The 20,933-nt window shown below is 36.8% G+C and overlaps 1 protein-coding gene across 1 annotated transcript in view; it reads right to left on the minus strand.

Moving 5' to 3' along the window:
* Positions 1-19,284, minus strand: part of LCP2 (lymphocyte cytosolic protein 2) — a 41,477-nt gene extending 22,193 nt beyond the window's left edge. The window contains exons 1-4 of the mRNA XM_015813579.1: positions 19,031-19,284; positions 12,602-12,664; positions 11,783-11,829; positions 965-1,030 (exon numbers count right to left, since the gene is read on the minus strand). Coding sequence (XP_015669065.1) covers positions 965-1,030; positions 11,783-11,829; positions 12,602-12,664; positions 19,031-19,108 — 254 coding nt within the window. The 5' untranslated portion in view covers positions 19,109-19,284. The remainder of the gene's footprint in view (positions 1-964; positions 1,031-11,782; positions 11,830-12,601; positions 12,665-19,030) is intronic.
* Positions 19,285-20,933: the final 1,649 nt, after the last annotated feature.

Below are 20,933 nucleotides of genomic sequence, written 5' to 3' on the forward strand. Positions count from 1 at the left end.
TTGAAGTGATAGGTTCTTTTGCTAAAGGTTGTTGGCTACAGTAAATTCAGGCTAGAACTAAGGTTCCTGGGCAAAAGGTTACAATTTTTTTCCGCCTTCAACCCAGCCCTTCCTGCTTGACCAGTTCACCTTCAGCCAACGGAGAGCCGCATAGGTGTTGTGAGAATCGCTTGGATGTTTGAAGCAATCCACATTCCATTCCCAGGCCGCTCAGGCATTGTGGCCTTGAAGACTGGCACAAGCTGGTTCCAGGCATCTTGGTCTTCCTCATGATGTCAAACCCTTCTCCCTACATCTCACCATTTCCCCATACAGGTTTATTGTCCATTTGTCCCCCTCGCCCTCTTCTGCCCCTCCCCCCCAGCTTTTGATGGCAGGATGCCAGCAGGGCACCAGGCCAAAGATGGAAGAACTGACAAATAGATTGGAAAGGAAGGTTCTCTCCAATGTGGATGAAGAAGGAATCAAGTTTCTGTTTTAGAATCTGCTGGTGAATCTGACAATATTAAAGTCATTCAGAGAGACTTTCAGATTAACTAATTCAGGGCGCTAACCAAGAATGAAAGTACTAGTAATTTCTCCCTATAAATAATAGTGGTACAGCTGACCTGGGTGAATAAATCCAGCATCTATTCAAGAGAATGTAAGTGCCAAGTCATACACTCATTAACACAATCATTTCTGCTGGTGTTTAATAAAATGTGTTCTGTTGCAATGCCACTCATATGCAGTTTTAAATTTTGATCTCTTGATCCATGCTGGATGATTTGGGCTTAAGTAAGTTTGCTTTTGCTATTCCTTCTTTGGATGTGGTTTGGCAATTAATACTGTATCAAGCGAACACAGCAGTTCTATTCATCCTAACAGTTGGATGTGCATCCTCTCCTGCCCTCTAATGGCAGCAAGTAACTGGAAAGTTTTCATTTACTATTGTTACAACAGAAATATACTAAACTCTTCCTACCTTTTAGGAAAGATGCTTCTTTTTTCTTCGTGTCGGTTTATTTCCTGACTTAGTTTGGTTAGAATGCTGAGATGAGAAAAGAAACTATTAATAAAACAATCATTATATTAAACAGGATATAGTATGTTAAATTAGCTTATAGTTTAAATGGGAGTTCAAGGTGCTCGTTGTCAACTGGATTTATTCCACTATTTTTTTTTACATACAATATTGAACAGAATGATTACATGGGTTCTAGCAAAAGAGTACAAGACAAAGTCAATATTCTGTTATTAGTTCTACAACTCTGTTGCTAATTGGAATTATAGTAAAGGATTGGATACATTTTAAATCATGTACATACCATGCAATTATAATACTTACTGAAAAGTAAGACAAGCTTAAGGCTTTAATGCAATAAGAAGGAAAGAAAATAGACAAGAGTAAATAATCTTGTAATCATAGAACTTTTAGTGATATGTATGAAGCAAGACATATTTTGCTGAGGTATAAAATAATTTATTGATAGTACTAGAGGCCAAAACAGGCTTGACAAGAGGAGAGGTTATAGTATTTCTTTGTAGATTAAAGTAAATTAAAATATAGATGCTCCTTGCTTAGCAACTGCCTCATTCAATGACCATTCCAAGTTATGATGTTGCCAAAAAAATAACTTTAACACCAATGCCCACATTCATGACCCTTGTAGCCTCCTTCAATCATATGATTGCCATTAGTCAGTACACATTGTCCTGTGTTGGACTTTTTTCTTTTTTTCCTCTTACAGATTGGAGATGAATGGATTATAAGAGAATAACAGGCACAGATATACATCAAAAATAATGTGGTGGCACATGTGATTAGATATAGCAGCCAGGTATTTCATTGTATTTCATATGCTAGTGAGATCAGTGAGTCTGTTAGGATATAACTATGATATAATAGGATAGAACCACAAAGAGTTGTGCAGGAACTAAGAGACAGAGTCCTTTTCTCAGCATATTAGCAAACCTTGGCCTTCTAAATTTTTAACAACTAAATTAACAGGGGTTTTTTCCCACAAGTAATTGTTATAAGATGCCGATAATACATTACATAATACAAATATTAGTTGGGAACAATGGTATTTATGCAATATAAACTATTTGTATGTTTAAATGTTTAAACTATGATGAATTTAGATAAGTTAAACCTTTAAAGATAATGAGAAAAACATTTATGTCAGTGTTAATATGGGTTCTACTAAGGCAGTGGTTCTCAACCTGTGGGTCGGGACCCCATTTGGGGTCGATCGACCATTTCATGGGGGTCGCCAAACAAGGCTGTCCGCCATTTTTTTCCCTTTTCCAGCGGGTGCCTTACCTCCCTTCGGCTGGGCCAGCTGGTGGTTGGCCTGCTCCGTCTCTGCCACTTGCCAGCTACGCCTCGGCTGGTGCAGGGGGCGGAACCACGCATGCGCGGTGCTCCCGGGCAGGGAAAGTCCTCGACTTACGACCAGTTGGGTAGTCTTCGACTCACGACCGGTTTAGTCCTCGACTTACGACCGGTTTAGTCCTCGACTTACGACCGGTTGGGGTCGCGGCATTAAAAAGGTTGAGAACCACTGTACTAAGGTCTTCACTCTGTGCATGTGTGTCTGTGTGTGTCTGTGAAAATATAGAGTGAAAATCTATATTTTATGCCTATATGGAAATGTAGATAAGTTATATTTTGTTGGTTCCTCCTTCTTTATACTACAACCAATATTTAGTATTTATAAACATTTAGACTTCCTTAGAAAGCTTATTTGTATTTGCTGCATGATGTATTGCATATATGAAATCCATTATTGCTTGAATTTGGTTAAACTTCTGTTATGGATCTATGTGGTTTAATTATGCCATTGCTGCATATCTCCTAGTTTAAGTTCCCAGATAAAATGTCTGCCGTATCTTTCTTCAATATTCAGCAAAGTTCTTTCTCATAGCTGTATATGCTCATCTCAGTATATTAGATATTAAATCTGAAATGAAATCATATTTTAACTAGATATAATTCCAGAATGCATTAACAAGAAACATCATATTTACTGATATAACAGTTTTAATTTCCTTGGAACACTGTTTTTGGATTTTGACTTTTTGACTCCACAATGACATATTTGTGCTTTGTTTTCCCTAGGAAGATATTTGGATTAAAGCTTTTTAACTCCCACTGCCCAACAACATCCTGCAAAATCTACCCTCATAAATGTATGTAGATCATATTTAATGCAAATTTTTTCAAAAGATCTCACTGTTGATTTTGCTTTGAAAAATAAACCAGGTTCCTTTGGAGGATTGTGTTTGGTTATGATCTTGGCTAGTAAAGAGAGTAACAAGCAAGGATCTATAGTTGGAATTAGATGGTAAGCCTTCAGTCTCCAGTAAATTAAATGGTGTCAAATAAAAAGAGTCAGAGGTAGCCGCAATTTAAAGGTCAACCCTCCTACCTTCTCACTGTATATGTGAAATTGAGCGTTTCCTGTCCATTAAACTATTTCAAAAACCACTGTCACCTTTAAAAAAAAAAACTTTCCGGTTTTGGTTTAATTTTATTTTTGCATAGGAAGAAGGTTAGTCAAAATGCAAGTGTTAAGTAATCTTTTAAATTAAATTAAATTAAATTTAAAAAAATATTTTTATAAAGAAGGAACTGGTAAGACCAAATTTCTCTTTCAATGTTTTCTTTCCTTTTAGCTTGTTGACGGTTTATAAAGTGGTCATAAATGAAGAACTATACATTTATGCATGAAGTGTAATTGCATCATGACCGATCAAGAGGTTATATAGTTCAGTTTTTACCAATGCAGCATATTTCAGATTTTTTAAAATTGGATTGGGGATTCATAAAATCTATTCATTCTGTCAAAGTACCCATATGACTATGAATTTAAACCATCACAGAGCTTTCTTTCAAGCTCGCATTAATGCTCTACCCTTGGCAAGACTACAAAGAAAAATACAATGTTCCCATCGCAGAACTTCATTTGAACTTCAAGAAATTGACTCTCTAACCCACACATCTCTTCCCTCTTGTGATTTCCCTGTATTTAAGGGACATTTCTTGCCATTCGCAGCAACCTGAGACCATTAGGAGAGTTGCAAAAACCAATCTATTGGCACTATCTTGTATCAAAATCTATTAGAATCAACCACACTTAGAGATATATGGTGTTTTTATTCTTCCTTTTGACTGTTTTTAATCTTAATGTCTCTTTTTCATCTGATTTTTCTGTATAACCTGATATATGGTCCAAATAACTAAAACAACATAAGAGTTGTCCAGATTTTTTTGCAGCTGAGACATAGATACCCTTAATTAACATTAGCCTTTAGCTTAAACTCCTTTAGGTCATACCCCAAGAAGAAAAGTTGAGTCCTAAGTGCATAACCAAATGTCCTTTTAAAGTGATGATATAACTGCTCATTCCTTCTTCTAAAACAATATATTGGAAGAATGCCTAAAATTTAACTAGTTTCCATGCAATGTGCTTCCATGTTTGTCCAGCTAATGGCTATGTAGTAAGTTAGTTTTATTTTCTTTTAGCATATGGAGAGAGAAGGAGTGTATGGTTCTGATCAAAGGTTCCATCATATGTTATATGAAATCTTGTACACTAAGACCATTATTCATCTATCTATTTATCTTCATTAGATTAGACAAAGGTAGTGGAAAAAATAGTAAGGCACATTTACTGAAAATGCTCAGCAGCAGATTGACACAACTGCATTGAAGCTGAGATGACTAAAAGAAGAAAACAGTCTTGTCACTTACTCTCTTCAACCCAATCAATGTTACCACATGTATTCAGAATTCAAAATCAAGTCATCTAAAGCAGACATGTCAAACTTGCGATGTCATGTGACATCGTGCGACGTATCAGAGCCTTTTCCCCATTGCCAGCAATGGGGTGGGTGCGGTTTCCTCATGACGTGTCCGGCCTGTAGGCTGGCAGTTTGACACCTCTGATCTAAAGGGTTGCATAATTCAGTGAGTAAACACAGTTGCCCGTACCGTACAGCCAACTTTTTTTCAGTCATATGAGTCAACAAAAAGAACTCCACATCCAAGGATTCAAATCATTTTAGGGTGATACCAAATATAACAAGAACACAACCAATTCTAGAATTTTTAGTTGAGAAATAAGTAATCCTGTTCAAAATGCAGAGAGAAAAAAACAATATAAATGAAGCATTAGCAATGCAAAATAAAAACAGCAAACTGGTGGTGCCTGGTTCAACAGCAGTAACTCTGACAGGGATCTAGAAGGTCTAGTTCACAATCACTTAAGTATGAGCCAGCACTATGCCACAGCTGCCAAAAAGACCAATACAGTCCTAGGCTGCAACAACAGAGTCTGAGCATCAAGATCACATGAAGTGTTAATATCCCTTTACACTGCTTTGATAAGACACACTTGGAATACTTTGTCTAGCTTTGGTCACATGATGGGGATCCTGTGATCATAGTAGAAATGGCCCAGAAAGATGACAATGGAAAACAGTTTCCTACTAGCAATATGAAAAGGCTGAATGAACTTTGAGGCTAGATGACTAACAAACATACAAGCCACAAAAGAGCAGAGGGAGAGAGGGAATTAAAATAAAAACCTACACACCCACTGCATCCTGTTCTTACCAGGTTGGCAATCTTGCTATCTTCTGCTCTTACCTGAAAGAAAGCCATCATCCAACATCTTATCAAACAAGAGTCAGGTAATATAGAATTCACATTATTGGGCCTTCACCCAATCAGCAAGACAATGTGGTTATGCAAAAGAAAACCTATATTGTTTCTACTTGCATTTCCTGCCCTGCACTGAAGCTTTTTAAAAAGAGGGGGGAAAATGAGATTGACTGATGAGGATCAAGGGTTTATATCAGAAGAATGGCAAAGGAGGGATGTGCTTTTTATTTTACTGGCCCTGAAAAAAATGAAGATCAGCCAAGGAAAGTATTTTCCAGAGAGAGCGAAACAACATAATCTCTCCTCTAGCAAGATTAAGAGTGACCTTGTTCTTTTCCCACAACCCTGAACCTGTGGAGGAATGGATTTCATTTCTCAACATCTCTACTGCCCTGAGGGGGAAAAAGACCTAGGAGATTGATAAGGTGATAGCTTAGATCATGCCCAGCTGCTCTGTGTTTTTATATTGTTTTATATTATGCATTTTATGTTTTTATTTGTTTTATTGTAAGCCATCTAGTGTCATACAAAAGTGAGATGGGTGGCTATATAAATTAGGTAAGCAAACATACAATATAAAGCAAATAATAAGAGATTTTTCCCCCAACAGGGTGCATTTCATAAATCACTATCAATCAAGGCAGACTTGATAGCACCACAGCAATGGCTGGATGATGTTGTGAATTTATATAAATCCCTGGTGAGGAAGCTGCCAAGATCAACCACTTACTTAATCCAAGCAGAAGTTGTTTAAATTTTTGGAAAGGCTGGATAAGCTTCAGTGGTCTAATGAAAGAGCCCACCATGCTTTTTGAACCATTCAGTAGCTTTTTCTCATAACCTTAATACTCAAACTTCAAAACAGCACAATTTTAGAATCAGCAGATTTAAACTAGAGGCAATTCACTTAACATTCTTAAGTTAAAACACACTGACACAGAAATGCTCAATGGAGAAGTTCCTCTTCCCCCTTCCTCCAGTTCCTCTATTCTCTACTTCCTTTCTTTTTCTATGTCTACATATCTTGGTGTGGGGGGAAAGAATGAGGATAAGGAAACAAAGGCTCAAGTGTTTACAGCCTAACTATGCTATCACTTACAGTACTGCTATAAGTCTTATAAAGGGAGGGACTTTGTTTATTTAATCAGATTTATATAGCCATCTTACAAAAGGTGACTTGGCACATAAACATTTATTGAACAGCCATTATAAAAACAGGTAAAAATATAAAAAGCCACAGTAATAAACCTCATAAAAACAAAAGTACTAACCATAGGCAAAGAGTAAAAATGACCACCTTAGCAATGGAGCCATCAAGACAAATCTCTGGTTCCTGGGAGCCTCAGGCCTAGCAGCATAACCAGTTTTTTGAAAAATCAAAAGAGACAGGACATGTCTAGTTTCAGATGAAAGGATGTTCCAAAAGGCAGGCACCACAGCAAAGAAGGAATGTCTTCTGGGACCTACCAAATTGAGGTTCCCTAATTGATAGTACCCATAGCATGCCTTCTTTGTGGACAGAAGTTTCAGATTTTAGCTCTTGGATTAGTAGCTACTCAGTTCCTAGCTCTCCATGTCTCCAGACCTTGTAATTATTTGTTTTCCTGCCCTCCAGATAGCCTGATTTTGGAATTTCATTCCCTAAGAGAAGCTGGGAGAAACATACATATAGTAGTTGCCAGCCATTCAGCAGTTTCCCAGTAGATAAACCAAGACATCCTAAGTCAACATCAATATGCTCACTTGGGCTTGGGAACTAAGTAGGAACAGTGATCACTAGAGAACTTCACAACTGGAGACAAAATCATGAAGTTGAGAAAGATCCCTACCGTTGCAAGAAAACTACAAGGATGTGTCTAAGAAGTCAAGAGCTGTTGAGCTCAACTTAATGAAGACTCAATTCTAAGACTTTTCATAGGCACTAGCCTTTTCAAGGCTACTTGAAGCATGAACCTTCCCACTTCTGAGTAGTTTCCTTATAGTAAATTGTATTTTTTAACTTAAATCAATTTTTAGTCTCTGCCATTCTGATTGAAAAAGAATGGTTTATAATGCGTTTGTATATATAGCAACCGACCTTATAATTGGCAACCAAGACACCGAAATATTGAATAGCATTTGCCTTTAGAATCATGTAAAACTAAAGGAACCATCGATTTAAAAAAAAACCCCACAGATCAGCATTTGGTAGAATCATGATAAAGATCTTGAAAAAGATATTCAGATGCTGGGATGTGTTTATACTTACAAAGATCAGAATCATACATTTTACTTTTCCTGTGAAATTCTATGTAATTGCAAATTAGAGTTTGAAACAGTAAAATAGAAAGAATGCTGATTTCTTTTGATGTTGAAGAAGACTCCTGAAACCAAGCAAATATATCATAGCACAAATCAATTCAGAGTTCTCATTTGACACGCAATGACCAGGCTCAAATTATCATATGTTTGATACATTATGCAAAGGCCCAGCTCTCCCCAGAAGTTTATAATGCCAAGAAGGGTGGCTTTAAAAATAACAGGCATGACAAGCAGTAAGGTGATGGATTCCATGTTGGATGATCTAATATCCTGGAGAAAATCCATCTACGTCATCACTAAGAGTCAACATTGACTTTTGGCACATAATCAATATAGCAAAAGTCTCCTGGCAAATGTGTATGCATATAAATGTGTGCGAAAGGGAAGGAAGAGTGCTGGTTCCGCATGTAATAACAACAAATATTTTGTTTAAACCACATTCTGTTAAATAATCCACAGCTGAGTTATAACTCTGTATTACAAATTATACTTGATAAATTTCAAGAGTTATATAAAGTTTAAACAAAAACCAAACAAACCATATTATTGGCTTATTACAATGGATTAATTCAATCAGTACATGTATATGTAAGATATGAATGAATGAATATGGTAAATCGGATGATAACATTTGATTGAAATTGTATATAATTCACATTGCTTTTTATTATCTTGTCTACTTGTGTGATTTGGAGTGACAAATGTTTACTCATTGGTATTGACAAACATGTAAGTGAATGGATGAGTAGATAGATGCATAGTAATGTGCAATAAAATGAAATATAAGAAGATTTGAATGTTATGTGTTCCAACAGAATGAGATTTAGAAATATTTTTAAGAGCTCTTGTCATTGGGTATTTAAAATTAATGGAGCGATAGGTGATAAGTATCTGCTGTGTATTAGCCAACACACACACACACACAATCAGCTAAGGGGATAATTAATTTAAAGAATATTTTTTTTACAAATCTCCTAGCAAACAGTGGAAGCAGCCATTAAAGATGGTTTCTGAAACTTCTGCTTGCAGAAAAAGCAATAAAACTGGATTTAGCAGAGATGTCAATAGCAACAGATTAATTTCAACAAACCTTATGAATAATAAAAATATATAAGTGGCAATTGGTTTGGGACTTTTTTTTTCTTAAACAAATAAAGCAACGTTGAAAACAAGGGTTCATGAACATCAACCAGCAGTTAAAATGGCACAACCACAAATCCCTGACCCCCAAACCACATTGATAATAAAAAACATCAGTTCGATTGGGAAGGAACAAAAATCATTGGGCATGCCAACACTTGCCACACACAGGAATTTATTGAGTCCTGACATTCCATCAAAGGAGCAATTAACAAGCATACTGATCTAGATCCAGCATATGAATACGTAAGAAAGCAGACCATTCCAATGATCAATCAACAAGAGAACCAATCAGCTGCTCAGAATTTAAATATAGCTCCAAATGAACAACCAATCACACGACCAACTGACCACACTAGGACACAAGATTTTTATAAGCTAAGGAGAATAGGACAGGAAAATCCTGCTGATGATATTACCTAGACTGGTAACGAAACGTTCAGAAAATAAATTGAAATAAGCTTGGAGAGCAAAACCACTGCCAAAATCTTAAACCCGAGCTACAAGCATTTTCTATTATTTCAAAGCAACATAGTTTTTATATTTAGCAACCTGAATGAGCAACAGCAACACTATTTGTAAGGCCACACGCAATGCACTCTTTTGCATTTGTCAATCTGCCTGCAAAACACGACGATGTATTGTCTGTGTCTGGCAATCTGCCAGAATAAAGCAAAAACACGAACAGAGAACAAATAGTGACCACAATGTAATAATGCAGAACATGAGTTCACATGATTTATCCCATGTCATGTATGCACAGGGCTTCCAAACCTCATGCAATAAACAGGCTTCTTGTATGTCTCCTGTCTTTTCTATTTGACCTAGTTCATACATGTTAATCAAATCCCACAGAATATTTGTGGCACAAGTATGATTCTCAGGTGCTATGTTATTCTCTTATGGGCAGAAACCAACAAAGCTTTCCCAGAGCTTTTTCCATTATCTAAAGCAAAGTCAATCTGAACCTCTGATTGGTCAGTCTGAATGATTCCTGAATAAGGCCAATGAAAAACAGTAATTCTTTCTCAGTTATGTTCTTCCTCCCACTCTTAATATTGCCACTGTCGAGATGGTTGAGAAAAAAACAAAAGAACTATAAATGGGGGGAAGAGAACTAATATGTGGGTGGTAATAAAAGAAGGTGATATTGTGTGTTGTAAAACATGTGATCTTGAAGCTATTTTAGATGGTAAAGCTGAGACAGGAAAGCACATGCCACTGAAAGGAAAAACCATATCAAAATACTGCAAAAAAAGATCAAGCGAGCGTTTATGTACTACAGCACTCCACATCCTGGAGTCCTCAATATATATTGATACTAAAAGTTTCAGAATTCTCATCCAGAAGGAGTTCTGCCTAGGATGCTTGAACAGTTCTGGGCTATATTCGGAGCAGCCAGGGACAGTTATGACATATTTCAGAAACTGGAATTCTACAGAGTGCTGCATTTGTACCAGAAGATTATTTATATTCCCTAAATGTACCAAAACAACCTCAATAAATTGTTGTGTGAATTTGCAAAGATCCCATAGCAATAATTTAGGTTTAAAAAAAAAGCACGTAGCAGAACTTCAGTATAACTACACCACTTTTGAAGCAATTAAACAAGGACAATAATAGTGTCAGAATGATTTAATTTTTTTTTAAAAAGCCATTAAGCCTATGAGTCAAAATATCAGTGGATAATGCCATTTACATATTCATACCAATTGCCTACCATAGAAGACAGGAATGAATGTTTTTTGCTTGATAACAATTAAATTTTAGACATGCAGTCTTACATGTTTTACGTGTTGTTCCTTTTTGGGGTAATAAGCGGTGTTATATATAGCAGAGAAGAAAGAAGTAGTAAACAAAACATATTAAATGAAGTGGATAAGAAAAGGAAGTATAGCTAAATCAAGCTTATACCAACACAGTTGATTGCTCTCCATGCATTTCTATCCTTCCCTGATGTGAAAAGTAAAAAAAAATATTGTGAAAGTTTTAGATGTTCCTGACATTTCTTGTAATATAATTGAAATTGGAGCTTTATGACCAGCTTTATACTAGGAAGAAAAAAAGGACACTCTATTTGGCTATAAAAATGTGAAGTAATTTTTTTTCACCTTATCATTATTTCTATTTTTTTTTATTCCATAATAAATGTTAGACAATGATAATGGCATCAATGGCATCTAAGTCCACTGCTTTAAGGTCCCATAGTAATTTGTACAAAAAGGTGTCCATGACTTATTCTTACTGACTTGAATAAAATCTGAATACAACTCAACTTAGATTCTACACAAGTTCTTTATTTTAAGTATACTTATTTATAAATAAATAAACTCGGTTTGGAGTCTGACCAAGTTATTTAAATTAGAAAAGGTTTTTATTAGTTGTATCTATTTCTCATGTAGATTCCAATAATATTTCCTTTTTAGGCCAACATTTGCTGTATCTTTCAGAAGTAGTTTTCTGCTCCTCATCTCTACATCTTCACTGAAAGGAAATTAATTTTATCTGATCCAGGGCAAGACAATTTCAGTGGGGGGAGGGGGAGAGAAGCATCTAGAGAGCATGAGCAGAACTTGTGTTCAAGGAATTAGTTTTCTTTTTAGTTGGATTGTGATCGTTTTCTTTTCCACATATTTAGCATCAAATTACTGGTGACAGAATCAGATTTTAAAACGGATGTGATTTACTTACGGAACTTTTAGCTTTGGAAACTTCTGAATATCATTTTCAGACATGTTCTGAAACAAAAATACAGAATACTATAATTAGGCATGTGACATAGTTTTGGTTATTTATTATAAAATAAAAATAGAATTGCAATGGTCACATGAGAGTGATATTTGCTTAAATGTAACTTGTAACACATGCTGTTTCCTCATCCCTTCATCTTCTTCCCTAAGTATTCACCAATACCTCTTTGTTTTTTATTAGCTTACTTACTATCCATCAGTAACAGTTGATTGATTAACTGATTGCCTAGCCCTGTGGTGGCGAACCTATGGCACGTGTGCCACAGGTGGCACGCAGAGCCCTCTCTGTGGGCACGTGCGCCATTGCCCCAGTCCTAGGCCTTCAGTTGGGTTTTATAAAACCTTTTCGCTTTAGGCCTCCGCCGCCGTGTGCAAAAAAAAAAAGATTCAATCAATCAATCAATTTCAACTTTTCGCAGGGAAAAAAAGATCTCGCAAAGTTGGAATTGATTGATTGAACTTTTTAGTCCCACCCAGTCTGCTGTTACCACCGCAGCCACACCCAACCAATGGGCCACGCCCACCCGGCACCCAACGATACATAAGTGGGTTTTGGGTTGCAGTTTGGGCACTCAGTCTCTAAAAGGTTCACCATCACTGGCCTAGCCAAAGAAGTTAAATCTTTTGACATATCTTTGTGAAAATTTGTAACCAGATTTAAATGGTGTTCCTGAACTTTCTAGAGAATTGGATTAAATAATCCTTATGTCCATTTCCAACTTTATATTCTATAAGTCTATAAAAGTATTGAAAAACTTACCAGAAATCTTTGTCCAGTTATGTTAAGTTTCCGAACAACTTTCTCGCAGTCCTTGAAGTTTAACTGCAAATGAAAATAAACATTGTTAATGATAAAAGACACTACCAACTATGGATGATTGGAGACAGAAAGTCTCATATTTTGCAGAAATGGCTAAAATATCCGCATACCTGAAGGATCATTCACAGGAGACATTTATCCTGATATGGAGAAGATGGATAGACTATATTCAGAAAAAATATGAATTGAGAAACTATCATCTTGCTTTTGATTAATTATTTAATTTTTATAANATGAGGATGATCCTGGCTGTTACCCCAAACTGCTTCTGGTTGGTGCTTGAGAAAGAGGTTGGGAAGTAGGGAGTGGAAGGAGGAAGGTGGAGTGGTTGAGAGTCTAGAGGGAGGAAGGCTTGGTAGGTGAAAGAGGGGGAAGCAGAGAGGGGGCAGCCGGGATCACCCGTAAAGTATCTTTTCTTTTGTGTATTGATGTTTTGTATTTATATGCATCAAGTTTATGTTTATATTTTGTTATACTTGAAAATAATAAAAATTTTAAAAAAAAATGATAAATCACTGTTAGCCTGCCATCTTCTACTCATACTTTTGGGGAGTAAATACCATCAAATTCAGACGTTATGCACAATTTTACATTGTTAAGCTTGTACTGTTAATAATTACAAGCATATTTGTAACCAGATTTAAAATGTCTGAATAAAGCATAATTGATTTATGGCTGCAAATTAGATGTGCTTCTTCAGAAATAACACTAACTTCAGTGGGAATTATGATTGCATATTTTTTTCTATAATGTTAGTAGTCAGACAGTAGTTTTCAAGGCTGTTTCATCATCGTGAACTGAAAGGCTAAAGACACAATTTGTCAAAGCTTTCAAATACTGATCTAACCTGATAAGAGGTTTTTTATTTTAAAAAATAAACCTTAATTGCAGAAGTGATCATATAATTTTAGCTCAAATATCGTAACTACTCACAGTGAGAAGAGTGCTATGTGATTTTTTCTTTTTTATTGCCGTTTAAGTAGCAGTTCAGAGAAACGCATCTTCTGTACAGCTTCATAACTTGTAAAGTTTCACAACTTATTTAGCCTTAGAAAATCCCTATTAATATATTTGCTTTTCTATTTGATTGGTTTGTTTTCTTTTAAAATAGCAGATTGAAGGGGGCTTTTCCCCAACTTTGGCTAATGTTCAGTCAGGATGTTCCAACAAAGATAACTTGCACCAACATCAGTACACATCTGAATTACTGCAAGGTATTCTATCTGGCTCTGCCTTTGGAGACAACTCATAGCTGGTACAGAATGCAACTGCTAAACTTCTGGAAGACCCAGCTTACTACTGCAGAGTTATTAAAGTATCACTTATAAAGCTGCAAATGGCATAACATATCCATATATATCAGGAACCATCTTGCCAAAATAAGTCTACCCATCATGTCTGAATATCTAGTGAGGGCTTGCTGAGGTTCCTATCCCCTTAAGACAGACATGTCAAACACAAGGCCCGGGAGCCGGATGCAGCCCGTGAAGTGGTTTCATGTGGCCTGTGAAGCCATCCTGGAAACAGTGAGGGAATGGCCCCCACTGCCTTGGCCAGACCGGCCAGGAGGGAGCCAATGTACAATTTTGTGGTGGCCATCTATGCTGAAACGCATTCAGTCTTAGCTCCACAAGGCCATCTGGAAACAGTGAGGAACCAGCCCCTGCCGTGTCGCCCCCGCACCCTGGGTGCATGCTGGGGAAGTGTCACCCTTTGTGAGGAATGAAAAAATGCACCATCACCTGGAAGTGGTCAGCAAATGGCCCTCGCCTACTTCACCTATCCGGCTTGATGGGCTCCAGGGGAGGGGTTTCAGCAGGCAGTGAGGCTCCTCCAGTGGACCATGCCTTGGCACTTGCCCCGGTCCCACCCCCTTCTGCCAGAGACCCTCAGATCTGTCCCACTCCTGCCCAGGCCCCCACAGGCACCCTTGAATCAAACGATGTAGAGCTGGCCTTGCCCACCCAATAGGCCACACTCACTCCATCCACACCCACCCAGTAGGCCACACCCACCCTGCCCACACCCCCACGCCCCCCCGAGGGCAACTGCAATGCTGATGCGGCCCTCAGTGAAATTGAGTTTGACACCCCTGCCCTAAGAGGTACACCCAATGTGGGTCAGGAAGCAGTTTTTTTTCAGTACACTCTCTCAAGCAGGGGTGTCAAACTGCTGGCCTGTGGGCCGGACGTGTCATCAGGAAACCACGCCCACCCTATTGCCAACAATGGCGAAAAAGCTCCGATATGTTGTGCGACATCACACGACGTCGCGAATTTGACATGTCTGTTCTAAAGCAATATTTTTCAAACTTGGCAACTTTAAGATGTGTGGACTTCAACTCCCAGAAGTCCTTAGCTAGCATTTGGCCCCATCCTTCCTGGTTTTCCCTAAGGCAATTGAAAACTGTCCTATTCTAACATGCCTTTGACTTTGAATAATAGTGGGATTCATTATATTAGTATACTAATTCATATTCTGTATTGTTTTAGTTTGTGTTGTTTTGTTTGCCTTGCTATACACTATTCAGAATTTGATTGCAAAAGTGTATAAATATTGATAATATGTTTAATGGTTTCTCCTGTGTATAGCCATTATCTGACCACCCAAAAGCAAATCTGAGTGCAGAACAATCTCATTAGGCCTTTGCTAGTGACTGTGATTTCAAGCTGAGGAGGTGTGTCACACTACAGAGGCAACATAATTCTTCTCATTGAACTGAAGAAGTAACTAAAGTAGTTATTACTTTATATTGTCTTAATGTTTTCTCCAGGAGTCCCAAGAGCAAACAGAGTGTTTTGCACATGCATCAAGAGGTTGACATTCATCCACAAAAATGTCTTCCAACAGTGGGAACTGCTGGATGATAGTTTGAATTGAAATAATATAGCTACTTAAGTTTGGTTAACAAAGGGCTTCTCACAAATCATGCTGAAAAAAAAATCCCTCTCTTAAACTTTGAAGAGCTTTTGTTCTCATTATGTTAACTGGATATGTTAAGACTTAAGCTCAGACAAACTGTATATGCGGTAAACTAAGACATAGAAACGATGTTCTGTTTTTTTTCTAAATTTAAGCTCAGTTTTCAATGAATTCAGTAATTCAAGTTACATTACAACCTTGTAGGGTAGGCAAGGCGGGTTGTATGACATGTGTGAGTTCCGGCATCTTTTTTTTTTTTTAGGAAAAAAGCACTGTATAAGACTATGTGTGTTCGTGTGTGTGTGTGTGTGTGTGTGTGTGTGCACACGCACTTTTGTGCTTCTGTGTGAGACAGCAATTTGTATACACTGAAAGGCTGGCAAACTGAGGATCAATTAATTTTATAAATATGGTATTTTACTATATAAGCAATTCATTTTAATTTATATCATATGTACCGTATATATTAATTCAATGTACTAGCCTTTCCATGGCAATTATAGATACTCACACATATATGTATCCACCTAGATAAGGGTTTGTGTACAAATGTTTATTGTACGTTCCTTTATGAAGGAAAAATCTTCAGCTGCAATGGTCAAGTTGGAGAAATCTGGTACTATGTAAGATTTTTGTCTTTGTTATCTGTTTCTTTCTCATTTCTTTCTTTCTATTTATATAGCCACCCATGTCAAATACATGTCTTTGAGTGGCTTACAGCCAATTTTTTTTATTCCTATTTTAAAAAGAACACCACTTTCATCTGAATCCTGGGTGTATTTTGGATACAGTGACCAGATGTCCTTTATTACAAAAGACAATCCTTTATTTCAGAAAGCTGAGTTTTAGATTTGTTTTTTTTTTCTTGATCTTGCTCTTAGACTGTCTTTGTAAGGCAAAGTTATAAATATATACAATTGATTTTTTTTATCCTTATAAATCTCTTTCAGATTTGTGCCCTTTTTAGATTTGTCCTTCATTTATTCCCAAAAAATATGGTTAGTATAATTTTGGAGGAAGCTAGTGGAATGAATGTTACATTCGAAAGTTTCCAAGTTCAGCCCCCACTACCTCCATTTAAAGAAACAGGTAAGGGCTGAAAAGGAAGATGATCACTATTAAGTTCACTATTAATACTGTAAACTCATACTGTAATGGAGAACCACATGAAAGAAATTTGGCTTTTAAGATGAAAGGGCATGAAAATCAAGCTCTTTCAGCAAGTCCAATATTATGTGGCTTTGTGCAATATTTTGTGCAAAACCTGATTGTGCAAGACCAGATATTTTATGCAAAGCCTGGTTGTCTGCTGAGATTTTTCATAAAAAGAGTATAGTCCACAACTCTGTAAAGGCAATGCAAGAAGGGTATACTAAAGCAATTAGTAAAAAAAAAAGAGAGAGAACAAGAAATCCTTCCTCAAGTTTGACAAAGAGCTTAATCTGTACATTCATTTGAACTACACAGAGTTGTAGTCTGTTGCTGGGCCACTGCAAAGTTGTCACTGGAGCTTGATTTATTCTTGACTGTTGCCTGAGGGTATAATAAAGCTGAAAGAGACTAATTGAATCTGTCAAAGCTAGAAGACCTGTAAGTCTAAGGTAGTGTAATTGTCAGTGTTCCTGCTGTCTCCACTCTTCTCTAATGAAGTCTGCCACTTGGTTTAACTTCTCTGTGACTGCTAACATGATATTCATCTGCGGAAGCACATTGCTATGAGTTGTAGGAAAAATAAATTAAGTTGTCGTAGCCACATAGTGCAGTCAAGGCAGGAAGCACTGTGTCTCCTGAAAACTTCATCAAGCTGAGCCTGAACTATTGGCCCTAATACTTTTAACGAAGAGAAGAGAAGTTTAATGAAGAGAAGGACGAGGGGGGACATGATAGCAGTGTTCCAATATCTCAGGGGCTGCCACAAAGAAGAGGGAGTCAAGCTATTCTCCAAGGCTCCTGAAGGCAGGACAAGAAGCAACGGGTGGAAACTGATCAAGGAGAGAAGCAACTTAGAACTAAGGAGACAGTTCTGACAGTCTCCTGACAGTTAGAACAATTAACCAGTGGAACAACCTGCCTCCAGAAGCGGTGAATGCTCCAACACTGGAAGTTTTTAAGAAGAGACTGGACAGCCATTTGTCTGAAATGGTGTAGGGTTCCTGCCTGAGCAGGGGGTTGACCTCGATGACCTCCAAGGTCCCTTCCAACTTTATTATTATTATTATTATTATTATTATTATTATTATTATTATTATTATTATTATTATTATTATTATTATTATTATTATTATTATTACTACTACTACTACTACTACTACTACTACTACTACTACTGCATGGCTACTATTTGGGATGTCTATGTAGCATCTCTAGTCACTTATCATACTTAACATGATTTTAAAGAGAGAGTGATTGACATAAAGGGATGGAGGAATAGGAGGAAATTTAGTGAGACCGCAAACTATTTCTGGAGTTAAACTGTTTTTAATGCTGCCCAGTGTTAGCTATGTTCAAAGCTCTGCAGTATACTACACAATCCATGCACACTCTAATTAAATTTGGGGGAAGGAGAGATGGCATTTTATGAGAAACATAAGCAGCATTCCATAGTTGCTACACTGAAAGGAGAGCACCAATGTGTGATCATATATGTGTCCTCTCCCTAGCACAGCAATAGCTCTTTGCAGTTTGATTCATATCCTTCTTCCAATAGTTAAAAAGCTAAAACACCATGCTATGCAAGAAAGCCTTCTCAAAGAACTTTACAAAGCACAACCAGATACCTCTTTTTCTTGCTAGGTATTAATCCCCACAGAGAATGGTGAGAATTGTGAGTCTTTTGCTTTAAAGCCTTTAACTGTGGCCCTTCAAATCAAAAGTCAGCTAAGCCTCAAGCTTTGCTTTGAGGCAGAAATGCTGCCTCTCTGTGTAGAATGTATAGGCCAAGAGAGAGAGAAAAAAAGAATTAGCCTTGCCTTTAAGGCCAAGATAGATTCAGATTATGATACAGATTGGATGTAAATAATTTGGCCACTTGTAACTTTGAATCTGGAATGGCAGTCGTTCACTCTAATTATACAGAGAAACCATATGACTTTATTGCCAACCGGTAGAATTCCAGGCTCTTATTACAAATAAGTGGAGAGAGTGTAACACATCATAATAATAATAATAATAATAATAATAATAATAATAATAATAATAATAATAATAATAATAATAATAATAATAATAATAATACATCTATATTTCCCTAGATGCAAGCTAAGAGGTGGAATTCTTTGGGAAGGATTACTTTGGAAAGCCGAAATTACATAAAATATATATGTATGGAAAAATGTGTTTTCTGGATAGGAGGAAAACAGACAGAAACTCAGACTTTCCAATTGAGAAAATTGGGAATCCTAATTGGAAATGGTAAGGTTGAAACTGTTCAATTAAAATGAAACTTACCCTCCTAAAGTAGTCTGCCAAGTCATTGGGCGACCAGCGGGCCACTTCGGAACGATAGGGCGTGCTTCGTAAATCCATTTCTGTTTCTGGTTAGTCAGTTAGGAAGCAAAACATGTTAACCTTTGGCTGTGACACACTGTAGGATATTTTTCCCAGCAGCAACAGAGACAGGAAAAATACAGCAGATCCACGGAATTAATTTAAAATGAAAATTGAACTCCTAGGTTTGGGCTTTCCTTCAAAGTGTGCTGCAACTGAAGACGGCAAAGCTTCCGGTGTGAGCGAACGGTCTCTTTCTCAGAAAACCTGTCATCAAGTAGCTCAGCTTCACCACTTCCTTTTTTGAATCTAAATTCATAAATAAGGAAATAAGGTGGTTCCATTCCATTATTGCAAAAGAAGTCCTGAAAATCATGTTACCCTTGAGAAAATACATTGTTCTGCTAGGAATCAACACAACTGGGGGAATCTTATGCTTTGTGCAAAAGAAGAATGTAACATGTTGAGACTGCAGAATTTTTTTTGAATTCATGATATTTTTTTAAAAAGGGGGGGGGAATTCAGATATAAATAGGAAATAAAGAAGACAGAATTGTTTTCCTCTGTTCCTCTCTCAGAATCATTTGAATGAAATGTATTGTATATGTGAAATAGCATTTAAAAATTTGACACTTGTCTTATAATTAATATAACCATCCTGCTCTGGGTGACAAGACAGTTTATAAATATCTCTAATCCTGTTTAGCAAAGTTGAAAGACAGCCAAAGATCAAGCACAAAAAGATAAAGTAAGATAATGCTGAAAGATTATGTTGACCCACTGTATGAAGCCTAGGCTTGTTTATTGAAACTTTATTGCCACAATTGTGTGGCTTCACAGTAACAATAACAAATAAAACAAATAACACTAAACTAGAAAATGTGATTTGTAAATAAAAATCCTGGATTCAGATAAAACCCAGCTCATTTTCATTCAGTATAATAGATAAGTCTAATCAAAGATGCAAGCACAAGTATGTCTGCCTCACAGATACCATGCTAACATCACGCCACTACAAAATGGAAATGCTTGTGAGGGGTATCAGGAAGGAAGGAAGGAAGGAAGGAAGGAAGGAAGGAAGGAAGGAAGGAAGGAAGGAAGGAAGGAAGGAAGGAAGGAAGGAAGAGGAGGAGGAGGAGGAGGAGGAGGAAGATGGCAACCACAATTGTGCAATTGAAGCTCCATTCTCTACTTTTTTTGGATTCATTCCTGCAGATGTCCCTTCAGTTCAACTTCAACTGTTAGTCTTCCAATATCTTTCAAGTACTATGCAACATGCCATGCAAATGTAAAGTAAAGATGTGGAAAAAATAATAAATAAAGTAGGGGATCAATAAAATCAAGACTGTTCTTTGAGTTTATTATTGAATGAGGCAAAAGTACATCAAAAACAAACTTTATGTAGATCTCGTCTAGATTTTTGTTTTCCCAATTACATTAACAACTGGGTTAGCATCTGTTAGAAGTTTGTGAAGTTATCTTTTCTCATCCTATATTACAGTGATGAATATTAAAATAGTATAATAATGTTGTTTAAAAATTATAATCACTGTGATGATCTTCTTTCATATCAAGAAATAGAAAAACAAATAATATGTAGTTCCCTGCATCACCACAAGAGTGCAGCCAAACTCAATTCTTCTCACATATATATAAGACTTGTTCATAATCTGAATGAGGTGGAAGTCAGCGTTCAAAGTTGCAAAACACATGCATTGCCAAAAAGTGGTAGAAAAATAAAACAGTGCCTTTTAAAAATAGCTTGCAGAGGTATTTAGGGAATACCCTCTTTACCTTGACCTTGAGTTTTTCCTGTTTGAAAAATAGATGAAAACAAATTGATTAAAAATCTGTCTCCGTTTTT

Source organism: Protobothrops mucrosquamatus, unplaced genomic scaffold (genome assembly GCF_001527695.2).
Source record: "Protobothrops mucrosquamatus isolate PMUCROS unplaced genomic scaffold, P.Mucros_1.0 scaffold172, whole genome shotgun sequence".
NCBI classification, from domain to species: domain Eukaryota; kingdom Metazoa; phylum Chordata; class Lepidosauria; order Squamata; family Viperidae; genus Protobothrops; species Protobothrops mucrosquamatus.